The following is an 18,663-nucleotide window of genomic DNA, read 5'->3' as shown; positions in this document are numbered from 1 at the left end:
GGTCGCAGTGAGGGCGGCAGTCGGTCCCTTCCAACCCTGATATTCTATGATTCTATGAATGGCTGGGAGTAGCTAATTGTTGTAGACAGGAACATAAGTTGCAAAATGAAAAGGACCAAACAATGTCACGGTTCTACTAAATCATCCCTATATTTCAGTTTTGAAAAAGTAAGATATGGAGATCAAAATACCAGAAATCCCAGGCTCAGAGTTTAAATTCTAACAATCAAACAGGGACAAGGGGAGGAACACGGTAAGGAAAGATAAGGACACCGCCTAATAGCATGTTTACACTGCACACTTTTTACAGTGATGTGTAGAGTATGTGTACAGCTACCTCCCCTCTCCCCCCCAGAACAGGTATCAATAGCAGTATAGACGGTAAGGCACAGCTTAGGCAAATGAAGTATTTGTATATACCAACATGGCTCTCTACTCACACAAGCAGTGCCTCCCCTCTCAACACTGCTATTTTTAGCAGTTTAGCATCCCACTGCTGGAATCTTTCTGTGCCACAGGGAAAGGCTCTGCCACCAGGGAGCCACTGAAGCCTTTCCCCACTACCTCCCCCCACCAAAGCCTTTCAATGCCGCATGTAGCTACATACCACAGTGTGGACGCAGATCGATTTTCGCTGCGGCATGTATCTACACAAGCCCTATACACTGCTACCACTAGTGTGCAGTGTAGATGCAACCTATTGGTCTTCTCGGTCCACCTATCCCATCTGCTGAGCAATGCTCTTAATATCATGCAGTACTTTGCTTCAGTTCTAGGTCAATATTTATTTCTTTGAGAATTAGTCTGCTCATCTTCCTTGACTACCATAACATTTTGTTCCTGTTGCTCTGGAATAAGAAACTTCTTATCAATGTTTAAGACTAACTTGCTAACATTTTTATTGGAAGAATTATATTCCCAAGCCTAGAAAAATTTAAAAAGGAAAACAAATTTGTAAAATGTAGGCCCAAAAATTATATTTAGTAAAAACAAGGTTTAATAAAATCAAAGGTCAATTTTACACTTGTTAAATACTGCATTCAATCTTACCTTAGTATTTTCCAGGTATACAATTTAAAGTGATCGCCCACCCAGTCTTCTAATTTTTTTTAAAAAGCTAATAAGAATCTGTGCATTTCTTCTATCATTTACCACTAAAATACAAGATCTCTCTGGTAAATTTTGTTCATTCTGATACAGTTTACACTGCATCGAGGTAACAGTGTTGTACTGAAAACTATGTTAGAATTGTAAGCTGTCGCTTGAAATTTCAAGGGAGTTGCTGGTCCTGCTAGCATCTAGGGGCCTGTATAGGAAAACATGTGGTCTGGATCTTGTGTAGTCGGACTGCAAACAGTAAGCCCATAGTAAGGTGGGGTGAGATGTGCCTTTCTATTTAAGGGAGCAACCTGCTTTGTGTCTCTCTGTTTTGAGGTTTTTGTGTGTTATTCTGAATTCTAAGAAATAAGCGTTACCTAACAGGAAGATTCTTTATGCTTTCATCGAACTTCTCTCTGTATATTCCATGAACATAACAGTAACAGACAAAAACCTTTAAGCCTTACAGTAGATTGGTTTTAAAAAACCCTAATATGAACCTCTCTTCAACACATTTCCCTCACAACTTAAGAATGCAAAAAGTACATGGTGTAGTCTGAATTTAAGTGTTACTGATATCCACACTGATTAAATGGAAATAGATAAAACGCTCTTCTGAACTGAAAGTCATTTCTCTACAATGTCTAAAACAGTGAGTCACTGGTTTGACTTGAGAGAGGGAAGGAGGAAAGATTTAGAAATGAGCAAGTAAACACTCAGCAATGGCAATGACTCACTGTTCCTACCTACATTTAGTTGTTACTGGCACCCTATCATATTAAAAATATAGTTTCTTTTACTTGAATTTCTTTATATGGCAAGAAATGCCTGCAAAATGTCTCCAAAATCTTTTTTGTTTGTTTCAGATAAGGACACCCACTGGTAAGCAAACAATGGGCCTTTAGTCAAGTATCAGAAATAAGATTTGGAAATGGAATCTTGAAAATCTCTCTTTATATCAAGTAAGACATTCTTGAGATAATTCTAACTAGTGACAGAACAAATACATTTATTTACTCTGACTTAATGAATACCTGTTTGACAAATAACTTGGAAACAGATGTGATATGAAACACTAGATGTTTGCCAATACACAATTACTATATGAAATGAATTCTAGAACTGGGAAGGCAAAATACTGCAGCCTGTTGAGAACTCTTATTTTAGGATTTAATTCTACTTCACATCTTTCCTCTGAATAATTAAGGTACTGACTCTCCAGACAGACTGGTGCTTTTTCTGATTGGCAGATTACTTGAGTTACCTTCTCAAAGACAGATGACTGCAAACCTGTCCTCCATGCTGTTGCACCAGTTTCACTTTGGCCTGGTCTACACTATGACTTTAATTCGGATTTAGCAGCGTTAAATCGAATTAACCCTGCACCCGTCCACACAACGAAGCCATTTATTTCGAAATAAAGGGCTCTTTAAATCAATTTCTGTACTCCACCCCGACGAGCGGAGTAGCGCCAAAATCGATATTGTCATTTCGAATTAGGGTTAGTGTGGCCGCAATTCAATGGTATTGGCCTCCGGGAGCTATCCCACAGTGCACCATTGTGACCGCTCTGGACAGCAATCTGAACTTGGATGCACTGGCCAGGTAGACAGGAAAAGCCCCGCAAACATTTGAATTTCATTTCCTGTTTGCCCAGCGTGGAGAGCACAAGTGACCACAGATAGCTCATCAGCACAGGTAACCATGCAGGCCGATAATCGAAAAAGAGCACCAGCATGGACCGTACGGGAGGTACTGGATCTGATCACTATATGGGGAGAGGATTCAGTGCTAGCAGAACTTCGTTCGAAAAAATGAAATGCCAAAACTTTTGAAAAAATCTCCAAGGGCATGATGAGAGAGGCCACAATAGGGACTCAGATCAGTGCCGGGTGAAAGTCAAGGAGCTCAGACAAGCCTATCAAAAAACAAAGGAGGCAAACCGTCGCTCCAGGTCAGAGCCGCGGACATGCTGTTTCTACGCCGAGCTGCATGCAGTTCTAGGGGGGGCGCCACCACTACCCCACCTCTGACCGTGGATTCCGAGGCGGGGATAATCTCATCAGCTACACCTGAGGATTCTGCGGACGGGGAAGAGGAGGAGGAGGAGGAGGAGGACGAGCTTGCGGAGAGCACCCAGCACTCTGTTCTCCCCAACACCCAGGATCTTTTTCTCAGCCTGACTGAAGTACCCTCCCAACCCTCCCAAGCCAGTATCGAAGACCACGACCCCATGGAAGGGACCTCAGGTGAGTTTACCTTTTAAAATATAAAACTTGTTTTAAAAGCAAGCGTTTTTTAATGATTACTTTGCCCTGAGGACTTGGGATGCATTTGCGGCCAGTACAGCTACTGGAAAAGTCTGTTAACGTGTCTGGGGATGGAGCGGAAATCCTCCAGGGACATCTCCATGAAGCTCTCCTGGAGATACTCCAAAAGCCTTGCCATAAGGTTTCTGGGCAGTGCAGCCTTATTCCGTCCTCCATGGTAGGACACTTGACCACGGCATGCTTGCAGCAAGTAATCTGGTATCATTGCATGACAAAGCCTGGCAGCGTATGGTCCCGGTGTTGGCTGGCATTCAAGCAACATCCGTTCTTTATCTCGCTGTGTAATCCTCAGGAGAGTGATATCGCTCATGGTAACCTGGTTGAAATACGGGAATTTAATTAAGGGAACAGAGGTGGCCCTTCCTACTGGGCTGTTTGCCTGTGGCTGAAAAGAAATCATTCCCTGTAGTAAGCCAAGCGTGGGGGGGCGGGGAAATTGGCCCAGAGCTTTTCGCATTTGGCTAGCAGGGATCTTCCCTGATACCAGCCACGCGGTGGGGGGAGGGATAAAGTGATCATCCAGAGAATTGGATGGGGGGGGGGGGTTAGTTTGTTTTCTGCTGCTGAAGGTTAACAGGAAAACCGCAGCACTCAACGGGCTTTGCTTGGTATGGGAGAAAGGAGGGCGCAGAAGCCGAAAGATAATGGCTTACCATGGCCGCATGCAAGCCGAATTCTGTTGCCCGGACCTGCGTCTGTGATCTCTAGCAGCAAAGCCACCGGCACTCAATATTAAGAGGCAAAATGCGACCTTGCACAGAAATCACATGTGCTATGTAATGTGAATAGTGTTGGTCACCGTGAAAGAGTATAAGCATTGTTCTGCAAAATGTATCTTTTTAAAAAATTCTCTCTTTTTCCCTCCCTCCAGCAGCTGCAAATTTTTCAAGCCTCCCTCCTCCGTCCCGAAGGCTATCTCAGATAAGGCGTTGGAAAAAGACGCGAGACGATATGTTCGCAGAAATCATGGAATCCACCCGCAGTGAAAGAGCTCATCTGAATGAGTGGAAGGACACGGTTTCAAAGTATAGGAAAGAAGCCAGTGAACGTGAGGACAGGAGGGACCAACGTGAGGAGAGGAGAGACGCTCAAGATGAAAGGTGGCGGCAGGAAGATCAGAGGAGGCACGATGCAACGCTGGGGCTGCTGCGTGAGCAAACAGACATGCTTCGGCGTCTGATGGAGCTTCAGGAACGGCAGCAGGATAACAGAGTGCCGCTACAGACCCTGTATAACCCCCCTTCCCCCTCACCATGTTCCATAGCCTCCTCACCCAGACGTGTAAGAACGTGGGGGGGGGGAGGGGAGGCTCCGTACACCCTCCCATTCCACCCCAGTGGACAGCCCAAGCAAAAGGCTGTCATTTTTTTAACCTTTTTTTAGTGGCCTTTCCCTTCCCGCCGATCCTCCTCCCAAGCCCCACCCGAGTTCCCTCCCTCTTTTTATAATCAATTAATAAAGAATAAATGATTTTTAAATGATAGTGACTTTATTTCCTTTGAAAGCAAGCTGGGGGAAGGGGGAGGGTGGGTTCCTTACAGAGAATGAGTCAATAAATGGGGCGGGTTTTCATGAAGGAAAAACAAACAGAAATTTCACACTGTAGCCTGGCCAGTCATGAAACTGGTTTTCAAAGCTTCTCTGATGCACAGCGCTTCCTGGTGTGCTCTTCTAATCACCCTGGTGTCTGGCTGCGCGTAATCAGCAGCCAGGCGATTTGCCTCAGCCTCCCACCCCGCCATAAAGGTCTCCCCCTTACTTTCACAGAGATTGTGGAGCACACAGCAAGCAGCAATAACAATGGGGATATTGGTTTGGCTGAGGTCTGAGCGAGTCAGTAACGATCGCCAGCGACCTTTTAAACGGCCAAATGCACATTCTACCACCATTCTGCACTTGCTCAGCCTGTAGTTGAACAGCTCCTGACTCCTGTCTAGGCTGCCTGTGTATGGCTTCATGAGCCATGGCATTAAGGTGTAGGCTGGGTCCCCAAGAATCACTATTGGCAATTCAACATCCCCAACGGTTATTTTCTGGTCCGGGAAGTAAGTCCCTTGCTGCAGCCGTTTAAACAGAGTAGTGTTCCTGAAGATGCGAGCGTCATGAACCCTTCCCGGCCAGCCCACGTTGATGTTGGTGAAACGTCCCTTGTGATCCACAAGTGCTTGCAGCACCATTGAAAAGTACCCCTTGCGGTTTATGTACTGGATACCCTGGTGCTCCGGTGCCAAGATAGGGATATGGGTTCCATCTATCGCCCCACCACAGTTAGGGAATCCCATTGCAGCAAAGCCATCCACTAGGACCTGCACATTTCCCAGAGTCACTACCTTTCGTAGCAGCACCTCAGTGATTGCTTTGGCTACTTGCATCACAGCAGCCCCCACAGTAGATTTGCCCACTCCAAATTGATTCCCGACTGACCGGTAGCTGTCTGGCGTTGCAAGCTTCCACAGGGCTATCGCCACTCGCTTCTCAACTGTGAAGGCTGCTCTCATCTTAGTATTCTGGCATTTCAGGGCAGGGGACAGCAAGTCACAAAGTTCCATGAAAGTGCCCTTACGCATGCGAAAGTTTCGCAGCCACTGGGAATCGTCCTGCAACACTACGTGGTCCCACCAGTCTGTGCTTGTTTCCCGGGCCCAGAATCGGCGTTCCATGGATAGAACCTGCCCCATTAACAACATGATCTCCAAAGCACCGGGGCCCGCGGTTTGAGAGAATTCTGTGTCCATGTCCATGTCCTCATCACGCTTGTCGCTGCGCTGCCATCGCCGCCGCCTCCTCGCCTCGTTTTTCTGGTCCTGGCTCAGCATAAACTGCATGAGAACGTGCGAGGTGTTTACAATGTTCATGACTGCTGTCTTGAGCTGAGCGGGCTCCATGCTTGCCGTGGTATGGAGTCTGCAGTGTTCACCCAGGAAAAAAGGCATGAAATGGTTGTCTGCCGTCCGTTGCTTTCATGGAGGGAGGGGTAAGACTGTACCCAGAACCACCTGCAACAATGTTTTTTGCCCCATCAGGCACTGGGATCTCAACCCAGAATTCCAATGGGGGGGGGGGAGAGACTGCGGGAACTATGGGATAGCTACCCACAGTGCAACGCTCCAGAAATCAATGCTAGCCACGGTACATGGACGCACACCACCGAATTAATGTGCTTAGTGTGGCTGCATAGATTATATAAAGTCAAATGGTTTTCCCAAACTCGAATTATATAAATTCGGATTAATCCCGTAGTGTAGACATACCCTTAGGTTTAACTGGTTTAAGTGGTGCTGCATTGGTGCATCATCGTAGCACATCAGGTACAATAGCTTCCAATATCAAGAGATACAAGACATAATTCGGGGTGCCTGTTCTTCCCCAGTCTCCTTCCCCTCCACACAGACAGGCTGAAAAAGCAACAGCTGGGCTGGACTTCTTGTGAGCAGTGTAGTGTTGTTTACCTGGGTGCATGCCAATGGCATCATGCCCTTCCCAACTAACTGTAGCCCAGCTTCCCAACTAACTATAAGCCCACCTCTGGCTCTAATGATGATTGGATAGGAAGGAGCTGCCCTGCCCCTTAAGCAGAGGGAGGAGTAAAGGGCTATTCTGTCTCTCCTGCTGCAGCCTGCAACACTATTTGCCCTGGGAGACAGGGATTAGAGCAGTGGTCCCCAAACTGTGGGGCACACCCCCACATGGGGGTGCAGAGGAACATTCGAGGGGGCACGCAGCGGGGCCTGAGCCAGACTCCATGGGGAGTGGGGACAGAGCACCACCCAGTTCCGCGCCGCTCCAAGCCCAGCCCAGCTCCGCTCCGTCCCCAGCCCATCTCCAGACCCAGCCTCAGCTCCACTCCGCCCCCTGCTCTGCCCCCATCCCAGCTCTGCCCTCATTTATCTCCACCTCTAGCTCAAGCCCCTCTCCCATCCCAGTTCTGTCCCCAGCTCCATCTTCAGCCCAAGCGCCTCTGCTGAGTCAACTGTAGTAATGGGGGAGGGGGGGAAGCGGGGGTGAGAGGGAAGAACACAAACACATTCCATTACAGGGGGAGGGGCACAACAGGAAAAGTTTGGACACCACTGGATTAGAGCAAATGGTCACTCCTTATCTTTGTATATTGTCATTTATTTGCTGAATGCCTTACATTGACTAAATTGTATTTCCTTTTCTGTCCGGGTCAAGACAACATAATGGGGAAATTTCTATTTTACAACTTTGAGGGCCAACCTACTGTTTGCAGGGGTTAAGAGTATTTGGCTGTTGCGGCAGGAAAGTTAAGTACCTCAGGGTAACTACCCCAGAACCGGACAGTCTCCATGTAAAAGAATAAATGGACACAAATCAGACATCAGGAATGGTAACATACAAAAGCCAATAGGAGAACACTTCAATCTCCCTGAACATTCAACAACAGATTTAAAAGTAGCCATACTTCAACAAAAAAACTTCAAAGAGAAACTGCAGAGCTACAATTCATTTGCAAACTTAATACCATTAATTTGGGCTTGAATGGGGACTGGGAGTGGCTGGCTCACTACAAAAGCAATTTTCTCTCTCTTGGTATTGACACCTCCTCATCAATTATTGGGAGTGGACCACATCCACCCTGGTTGAATTGGCCTTGTCATCACTGGTTCTCCACTTGTAAGGTAACTCCCTTCTCTTCATATGCCAGTATATTTATGCTTGTATCTGTAATTTTCACTCCATGCATCTGAAGAAGTATTTTTTTACCCACAAAAGCTTATGCCCAAATAAATCTGTTAGTCTTTAAGGTGCCACCGGACTCCTCGTTGTTTTTGTGGATACAGACTAACACGGCCACTCCTCTGATACTTGACAGAATTGTTTAATTCGCTACATACCTGGGAATAAAACCTTTATACTAAACACCATCTAAAAACCTACATGCACCATATATTTATATAGGCCCCCTTACGACCACAGTCCTAGCATATGTACTTCTGAGGAACAGGAAAACTAAAACATTTAAAACTTCTAAAACTTGTCATGTTGTGGTAAAGAGGATACATTGTTTTGTGGCAGAGGAGAGCCAGCAGCACAGAGAAGCACATGTAATTGCAATGGAGGTAAGTGCTTTATTAGTAATAACAAAGTATGACACAGTCACAGCACTTCTACTGGGTGTCAGGAGAGCCACAGTATTAACTTTTTGTGCTGGAAGGCACTTAAGAGAGCCTAAAATAGCTCTTCTGTCCATACAAATTTCATGACTGAAGTCTGCCCAGGTCTAGAAGCAAGTGCTGAGTCTCTCAGGGGAAAGCTGGATTTCTACCCATGTGTGAAAACCCTACAGGATGCAATAAGGACAAAGCCAATACCGTTCAATAGCAATTAGGAGGGAATGCTTTTTTATAACATTCCAAGGAGATATATGAACTCCATTAAACTTAAGACTGCATCTAGTTGCCATTTTAATCATCCTAGTACTTTGGCTTTAAAAATTGCTGAGCAAAGGAAAATGGTTCTGTGAAGTTTGATATCTGTTTTAAAATTCTGACAACATTTGTCTCCCTCCAAAACAGCTTATTACTACCCCTTCATGATTTTCACACAGTTATAAACCAGTACATGCGATTTAGGGAGATCAATTTGAAGAAACTAGGCTATGGCTAAGCAAATAAAAATTGTTGGTAATGCAGCGTCTAATTTGGGGCTCAATCCTACATCAATGGAAGGTTGTGCTTTGGGAAGGCAGGGGCGACTTCAGTATGAGCATGATGGGGCACTACATGTGCAATATGTTCCCTTCCATTATTGCAGGTGAGAGTCCAGAACGGTTGTAGCTTAGAGAGGGGACAAGGGTATTTTTATAATAGACAGTTCTCTCTCTTTTCCTCAATACCCCCATGTTTGGAGCTGAAACACCAGATTCCCGTCTCAGCTCTGCAGGAGTGTTTTATCATCATGGAGTGGGAACAACTATTCCAAAGTTAAGATTAACATAAAACATGCCCATTTTGATTCTCTTAAAAAATTGAGCACACACTTTTTATAGTTAAAAGCCTAAATTTCCACAACCTAAAACATTTTAATATTTTTAAAAGATATGGGTGGAGTTCCTTTTCTTTAATTAATACATAAAAGTAGCTCTTTGGTATAATTTGATACAAAGTATCAAATGTTTCTTTGAGTCTCTCAGTCTACCCAGTGATGCCACATTTCATAAAAATGGCCATACTGGGTCAGAGCAATGGTCCATTTAGCCCAGACGCCCATCTTCCGACAGTGGCCAATGCCAGCTGCTTCAGAGGGAATGAACAGAACAGGTAATCATCAAGTGATCCATCCCGTCGCCCATTCCCAGCTTCAGACAAACAGAGGCTAGGGACACCATCCCTGCCCATCCTGGCTAATAGCCATTGATGGACCTATCTTCCATGAACTTATCTAGTTCTTTTTTGAACCCAGTTATAGTTTTGGCCTTCACAACATCCTCTGGCAAAGAGTTCAATAGGTTGACTGTGTGTTGTGTGAAAAAATACTTCCTTTTGGTTTTTTTTTAAGCCTGCTGCCTATTAATTTCATTTGGTCAACCCTAGCCCTTGTGTAATGAGGAGTAAATAATATTTCCTTATTTGCTTTCTTCACACCAGTCATGATTTTATAGACCTCTATCATATCAACCCTTAGTCGTCTTTTTTCCAAGCTGAAAAGTCCCTGTCTTATTAACCTCTCCTCATATGGAAGCTGTTCCATGCCCCTAATCATTTTTGTTGCCCTCTCTGTACCTTTTCCAATTCCAATATATCTTTTTTGGGATGGGGTGACCTAATCTGCACACAGCATTCAAGATGGGGGCGTACCATGAATTTATATAGAGGCAATACAATATTTTCTATCTTATTATCTATCCCTTTCTTAACAATTCCCAACATTCTGTTAGCTGTTTTGACTGCTGCTGCACATTGAGTGGATGTTTTCAGAGAACTATCCACAGTGACTCCAAGATCTCTTTCTTGAGTGGTAACAGCTAATTTATACTTCATCATTTTATATGTATAGTTGGGATTGTGTTTGCCAAGGTGCATTACTTTGCATTTATCAACATTGAATTTCATCTGCCATTTTGTTGCCAAGTCACCCAGTTTTGTGAGGTCCCTTTGTAGCTCTTCACAGTCTGCTTTGGACTTAGCTATCTTGAGTAGTTTTGTATCATCTGCAAATGTTGCCACCCCACTGTTTACCGGTTTTCCAGATCATTTATGAATATGTTGACAGTACTGGTCCCAGTACAGACCCATGGGGGACACCACTATTTACCTCTCTCCATTATGAAAACTGACCATTTATTCCTACCCTTTGTTTCCTATATTTTAACCAGTTACTGATCCAGGAGAGGCCCTTCCCTCTTATCCCATGACAGCTTACTTTACTTAAGAGCCTTTGGTGAGGGACCTTGTCAAAGGCTTTTTGAAAATCTAAGTACACTATATCCACTGGATCCCCCTTGTCCACATGCGTATTGACCCCCTCAAAAGAATTCTAGTGATTGATGAAGCATGATTTCCCTTTATAAAAACCATGTTGACTCTTCCTCAACAAATCATGTTCATTTGTGTGTCTGATAATTCTGTTCTTTACTACAGTTTCAACCAATTTGCCCGGTACTGAAATTAGGCTTATTGGCCTGTAATTGTCGAGACTGACTCTGGAGCCTTTTTTAAAAAATTGGCGTCACATTAGCTATCCTCCAGTCATGTGGTACAGAAGCTGATTTAAATGATATGTTACAGACTACAGTTAGTAGTTCTGCAGTTTCACATTTGAGTTCCTTCAGAACTCTTGGGTGAATACCATCTGGTCCTGGGACTTATTACTGTTTAATTTATCAATTTATTCCAAAACCTCCTCTAATAACACCTCAATCTGGGATAGTTCCTCAGATTTGTCACCTACAAAGAATAGCTTGGGTTTGGGAATTTCCCTTACATCTTCAATTGTGAAGACTGATGCAAAGAATTCATTTAGTTTTCCACAATGGCCTTATCCCCTTTGAGTGCTCCTTTAGCATCTCAATCATCCAGAGGGCCCACTGGTTGGGAAGCAGGAAGCCTGCTGAACATGTACTTGAAAAAAAAAAAAAATGTGCTGTTACTTTTTGAGTTTTGGTCTAGCTGTTCTTCAAATTCTTTTTTGGCCTTCCTAATTTTTTTTTTGCATTTCACTTGCCAGAGTTTATGCTCCTTTCTATTTTCCTCAATAGGATTTAACTTCCACTTCTTAAAGGATGCCTTTTTGCCTCCAACTGCTTCTTTTACTTCGTTGTTTAGCCAGGGTGGCACTTTTTTATTCCTCTTACTATGTTTTTTTTTTTTTTTAATTTGAGGTATATATTTAATTTGAGCCTTTATTGGGGGGAGGGGCTTTCAAAAAGTTGCCATACAGCTTGTAGGGATTTCACTTTTGGCACTGTGCCTTTTAATTTCTGTTTAACAAACTTCCTCATTTTTGTGTAATTCCCTTTTCTGAAATTAAATGCTACCGTGGTGGGCTGCTGTTGTGCCCCCTTCACACGGATGTATTATGGTCACTATTACCAAGCGGTTCATCTATATTCACCTCTTGGACTAGATCCTGTGTTCCATTTAGGACTAAAACAAGAATTGCCTCTCCACTTGTGGGTTCAAGGACTAGCTGCTCCAAGAAGCAGTCATTTAAGGTGTCAAGAAACTTTATCTCTGCATCCCATCCTGAGGTGGCATGTACCACGGGATAGTTGAAACCCCCTATTATTATTGAGGTTTTTTATTTTTATAGCCTCTCTAATCTCCATGAACATTTCACAGTCATGATCACCATCCTCATCAGGTGGTTAATAGTATATACTGCTATATTCTTATTATTAGAGCATGGAATTACTATCCATAGAGATTCTATGGTACAGTTTGATTCATTTAAGATTTTTACTTCATTTGACTCTATGCTTTCTTTCACATATAGTGCCACTTCCGTAACAGCACAACCTACTTTGTTCTTCCAATATATTTTGTACCCAGGTATTACTGTGCCCCATTGATTATCCTTATTCCACCAAGTTTCTGTGATGCCTATTATAACAATATCCTCATTTAATACAAGGCACTCTAGTTCACCCATCTTATTATTTAGACTGCTAGTATTTGTATATAAGCACTTAAAATCATCACTTTTTAGCTGTCTGCCATTATGTGATGTAATTGAATGGGACTCTTTCATTTGACTGTTTCTCATCGGATCCTACCCATATTTTATCATCTTCCATCCTCTCCTCCTTACTAGGATATAGAAAATCTCCATTAATAGATCCTCCCCTAAGGGATATCTCTGTCCGAACCACTGCACCTGTTGGCTTTCCCCCAGCCCATAGTTTAAAAACTGCTCTACGAACTTTTTAATATTACGTGCCAGCAATCCAGTTCCATTTTGGTTTAGGTGGAGACCATCCTTCCTGTATAGGATCCCCCTTTCCCAAAAGTTTCCCCAGTTTCTAATAAATCTAAACCCCTCCTACCTACACCATCGTCTCATCCATGCATTGAGACCCTGCAGTTCAGCCTCTCTAACTGGCCCTGCATGTGGAATTGGAAGCGTTTCAGAGAATGCTACCAAGGAGGTCTTGGACTTTAATCTCTCACCTAGCAGCCTAAATTTGGCCTACAGGACCTCTCTCCTGTCCTTCCCTATGATATTGGTACCTACATGTACCACGACCACTGGCTCCTCCCCAGCACTACACATAAGTCTGTCTAGATGTCTTGAGACTCGCAACCTTTGCACCCGTCAGGCAAGTCACCATGTGGTTCTCCAAGTGATCGCAAACCCACCTATGTTTCTAATGATCGAATCGCCCATTACTAATACCTGTCTCTTTCTAATAACTGGAGCTCCCTCCCACGGAAATGGTATCCTCTTGCACCGAGGATACTTTTCATCGCCATATGTTTAAAAACAAGTATTAGCTCAATAAGCTCAACATTAGCTCAATAAGCCAGATGCAGTTTAAGGTCAGGAATATTAAAGTATTTAAAAAAATAAATCTGTACTCAGGCCAACTGTGAATGAGATAATGTTCTCCCACTTTTGTAACCTGCTTTGAGACATACAATACAAAAGCACTAGATAAGTGCTAAATGTAATTAGGCACATTTGACAGATGAGGTAACTAGTGGACAGAGAGGTTCAGAGATATGGCAGGGAGATAACATGGCCTTAGCTAAGCTTAGGCCTTGACTATCAAACCACCAGCTTTTCAAAGTCAGGGCAAATTTGTAGAAACACTATTTTTAATATAGTGCAGTTAGCTGACATGCTGATAACACAACTCTATGATTGCTAGAAATGAAGACCACACTGACAAGCTAATAACCCCAACGGTAGTCAGGCTCATCCTTGTTTACACAGGCCATAACGCTGGGGTCAACAGCATACTGGTAACCATATAATTAAAAAGAGTGTTGTAATCAGATTTTCATAATGTAGACAAACCTCAAGGGATTAAGGTTCTGGGCTTGGGTTTGATCTTCCATTTGCTATTGCCTTTTAGCAAAACAACAATACTTTTTATTACATGAAACTAAATACAATTCTTTTACCAACAGAGTCAAAATATGAACTCAACACAGTCGTTTTGAAAGATGAAACTTATCTATGCACATTTATAAACTGACTCAAATGCAAGTTCCCCTATCTTATACCATCAGAAGTTGTTTATCCTACTAAACTGCATACAATTCCGTTTCTTGAGAATATGGTATATGGAGAGCTGGTAGTGTAATGCCAACAGACCCCAGTCGTCAGCAGATGGGATCGAAGCTGGGGCCTCTGGAACTTAGTGCATGAGCCTCTACCGCCAACTGGCTGTAAGCTAAGGCTGTAGAGCAGACTCATTTTATCTCTCTCTCTCTCTAAGTGGTCTCAGTGCCAGTAGATGGGACAGAACACCACACCCAGAATGTGTGTGGGTTACAGTAGCAACATCTATATTTAGGTTGCCTAACACGTCGCATTATGAGGACACTTGCAGACTTTGAGAAACTCGCACCTCCATTGTTTGCCACAGGCTTTTGAAATTTGGCAGTGGGGAAGACCTCTGGCTAGAAAAAGTACTTTTCTTTGTCCAGTGAAATTCCATTCAGGGTTTGGTGAGAAACTGTTAGAAAAGAGTCACTTCCCCTTCTCTCACTTGCCTGCCACAGGAAAAAATTGGTAGAATGCCAAATCAGTAACAAAACAAACACTCAAAAAAAGCAGAGCCCATACCACCACTAAAGCAGCTGCTACCACTGCCATCACTGTGCTGAGAATGGTTGGGCTCTACCAGAGCAACTTGGGTGGGTGGAGAGGCACACCAGGCCAGGCTCCCCCAAACACTTTCTCAGATGCAGCACATGGCCTCAGCAGCCTATTTACCCCTCACCAGTAACAAAATTTGTTTTTAACCTTACACACCCTTCACTCCCTAGGAAATTTCATACCAAAACAAGTTAGCAGAATGTTATTTAGGTTACAGATCCAAGCATTATACAATTAGGAAATCCCACATTTAAGGTTCCCATGCAACTTAATTTTGCCCCCATGAGCATATGCATTATGCTACAGCATTTAATTACATGATTACATACTTCCCCCACCCCTCCCACACACACAGGACTCCGACCTCATTCAAAGCACAGGAAGGCCTTGCCTGACCTTTGAGTGCTCAACTTTGCAATCTATACAACACTCTTTTAATGTAGCTTGTTGGTGTAATTTCCTTGATTTTGTATCATAATGTATTCTCTATTATAATATAGTAACTGATATTTTCCATTAGCACTATCCCTTTAAAATATTAAAATCAAGATACTAAAAGTAATACATTAAAATAAAACTTAACCTATAAATCAGAGTTACAGTTGTGGTGAAATATGGATTTATACTCAATGAATGAAATCTTGGCCATACTGAAATCAAGGGTAAAATTCCCACTGTCTTCAACAGGGTCAGAATTTCACCCATAATTATTTCTTTGCTTCTAAGTGCCTGAGTTTGAAAGTGAAATGCTCAAGAAGTAGTAACAATGTAGTTAATAACTTATTTTAAGAAGTCTTATGTAGGTACACCAGCAGATAGTAGAAATATAAAAATCACAAAAAAGACACAATATAGAACCAATTTCAAGACTGCTTGCAGCTAGTAGCATAGCAATTATTAAATTCATATACTTAAAAAGGAAGCTATAAAAATTAGTAAGTCTAAAAAATAGATACCTTATGTTAATTCTTACTAGGAGTAATTCATGTATTCATTTCTTTTTGTAAAATAGTAAACTCTTAAAAAATATTTGCTTAAGTTAAATTTGGTTTATGTGTGTTCTGATTGATGAAGTGAGAATGTACCAGTTTTACACAGAGTTGCATGAGGAGGATGAGATAATATCTTTTATTGGACCAACTAGGGTTGGTGAAAGAGACAAGCTTTCGAGTGTACACAGAGCTTACTTCAGACTTAAAGATATATAAAAAGATATTATTTCACCCACCTTGTGTCTCTAACATCCTGGAATCAACATGGCTACACTGCCACTGCAAACAACTGAATTGCAAAGCAGTTAAAAAAAACAAAAAACAAAAATGCACCCCCACATACTACATTTAGTCCAGGAGTCTATGAACTCTTCAAGAAGAATACACCTCTACCCCGCTATAACGCGACCCGATACAACACGAATTCAGATATAACGCGGTAAAGCAGTGCTCGGGGGGAAGGGGGGGGGTTCGTGCTGTCCGGCGGATCAAGCAAGTTCGATATAACGCAGTTTCACCTATAACACGGTAAGATTTTTTGGCTCCCGAGGACAGCGTACTATCGGGGTAGAGGTGTACTTACACATACTGCCACTGACAAAGTTGGCCAATTTTAAATGTTACAGTATCAGTCTCAACATTTGTGTTTTTCAATTATTACCTGGGTGAAGCTGCAATTTTAGATGAACCTGGGATTTCTGGAACAGGCCGATGTCTTAGCATAAATGAGCGAGTTGTTCTGGGAACTACTTTAGTACAGCTTTGCTTACAAGGACCATACAAGTCATTATCCACCATTTCACCTTTAAACTCAAAGAACGGAGAATCTGGTAGGACATTCGGTGAGATGTCCACCTCTGAGAATGTTAGATGCTCATTCTCACTGGACTTGGTTTCAGATGAGTCAGCAAAAGAAGACCAAGAACTTGGATCTTCGACATATAATGCAGAATGGCTGTCAAAGTGCAAGTTACCTTGTTGTGCCTTTGATTTTTCCAGTGCAACATCCATATTAGGTATTTTTTGAAAGTTAGCACTTTTCTCAATGTTTCCACTAAGGCTGACAGCATCTCCTGAACAATCTGATTTCTGGTACGATGAACTAGAAGATTCCAAATCTGAAAAGCTACCATCTTTCACTTCCAATAACTCATGTTCAGTAAATTCACTCTTTTCTTTACTAAAAAGTCTTGCTGGCAATGCTACAAATTCTGGACTAGCTTTAGCAACCCCGTTGGAACTTAAATTGGATATTTTGGAAACCTGGGCATAGCACAAAGAATGACTTTCCCCTATTTCCTCCAAGTCCTTGAGTTTCAGATTTTCAGATGAGACAGATTTTTCTTGCATTTTTGAAAATGTGATCTCTAACTGCTTAAGAATCCTTTTGCGGTGTCCAGTAGGTGATATTCCAATTTGCTGGAGCACATTATTATTTATTCCTATGCAGTCTGACACAGCATTATAGCCAGCTTCTTTGAAGTAAGGAAGATACTGCACCAAGTTGATGTTGGCCAAGAATTCTTTGATATCAACATTCCTGTCTCTGGATGACATGATGGCAGCTTCATTCCTGATGTAGGCTCTCAACAATACAGAAGCACAGTCTCTACATGTGCTTATTCTCCAGTGTAAAGTAAGTAAGCAAACTCCAGAAGTAAACTCTTCTTCAGTCACTCTAGAGAGAATGAAATTTCTTCTAAAAGTAGCAATTCTGCATAGGCCAAGGATGTAACTGTAAACCCAGAAAAAAAAAATGTTAAGAAATGGTATTTTTCCCCACTGAACGTAGTGCTTGCATTCACAATCTAAGCCAAAATGTTGAAGCCTCTCTCTATATCCATTTTGGAATTTACTTAAAACATGGAAATCTCAAACAGATAAACAATGTAAAATCTTGAGCTACTTAAGGGGAATAGTGAAATTTGAGTTTTTAAAATTCAGAACAAATACTGTTATATTGTTTCTTTTGGAAATATGGTTCACAAAAGGGTTCTGTTATACTCTACAGTCTACACCATCCTCTGTATTGGACAAGGTTGAGAAAGGCAACCCCACACTCATGCATGGTTGCTTATGGAGTGGCTAGACAGAATGTCTCCCAGGTGCACTAGATGTTCTTAACTAACGTGCTGAAGAGTACACCCTGGACGGAGAGAGCATGGCAGGTCTGCTACTAGCATGCACAAATCAGCCTTAACATAAACATGCATATTGGGTCTCCTTGGGAAAGGAATAGGGAAAGACAGCTAAAAAGTTGCCCAGTTCATTGAGCTGTCCTGACTCATGGATGCTGACTCTGTTCTGACAGGATCTCTAATGAATAAGAAGCTACTTGTAGCAACACATCTTCCCCTCACTTTATGTTGTTTGGAGGTAAAAGGTAGGATTTACCCTATAGGCATCTAGAAATCACTTCACCCTGTTTAATAATATCCAACAAGACCACACAAGAAGAAGTGAAAGATGCTAAATCCATTTGATGCAACAGGGGAAGTTTAGGTGGGCAAAATAATTATCCAAACCAGAAATTTAGCCAGGGAAAAATAGATTACTTCTTGCCAAAACTGTCTCAAGATATTTAATGACCACTAATGCTCAATCAATTATACATATTTGAAGATGAGACATTAATGAAGTCAATTGGTACACAATGTCAATTGCATACAATAAGGGGGGGAGGGGGAAGATGTACTGCTGCCAAGATGTTCATGATTCAGACAACCCACTGTCATTCCAGTGATGTGGCTGGTCTCAAGAAGGGTGTAACTTGGGCAGCCACACAATACGTCAGTGGGGAAAAGCAATGGGGAAGTGAAGTAATTAATCAGACTAAGATTTTTTTTTGGAGACCAGTAAAGTTTATGAACTCTGACAGATATGCATCATTCTTCACTGCTGAGCAAACTATAGCATTTTAGTCATGAGTTTTGAAACTAATGAAGTCTAAAATACCC

At 42.5% G+C, this 18,663-nt stretch overlaps 1 protein-coding gene across 1 annotated transcript in view; it reads right to left on the bottom strand.

Moving 5' to 3' along the window:
• ARAP2 (ArfGAP with RhoGAP domain, ankyrin repeat and PH domain 2) overlaps window positions 1-17,263 on the bottom strand; it is a 195,639-nt gene extending 178,376 nt beyond the window's left edge. The window contains exon 1 of the mRNA XM_026648167.1: window positions 16,368-17,263. Coding sequence (XP_026503952.1) covers window positions 16,368-17,263 — 896 coding nt within the window. The remainder of the gene's footprint in view (window positions 1-16,367) is intronic.
• Window positions 17,264-18,663: the final 1,400 nt, after the last annotated feature.

Source organism: Terrapene carolina, unplaced genomic scaffold, assembly GCF_002925995.2.
Source record: "Terrapene carolina triunguis isolate 2854851 unplaced genomic scaffold, T_m_triunguis-2.0 Scaffold66, whole genome shotgun sequence".
In the NCBI taxonomy this organism is placed as follows: domain Eukaryota; kingdom Metazoa; phylum Chordata; order Testudines; family Emydidae; genus Terrapene; species Terrapene triunguis.
The sequence above is the reverse complement of the archived record's forward strand: the minus strand, read 5'-3'. Positions and strand labels throughout refer to the sequence as shown.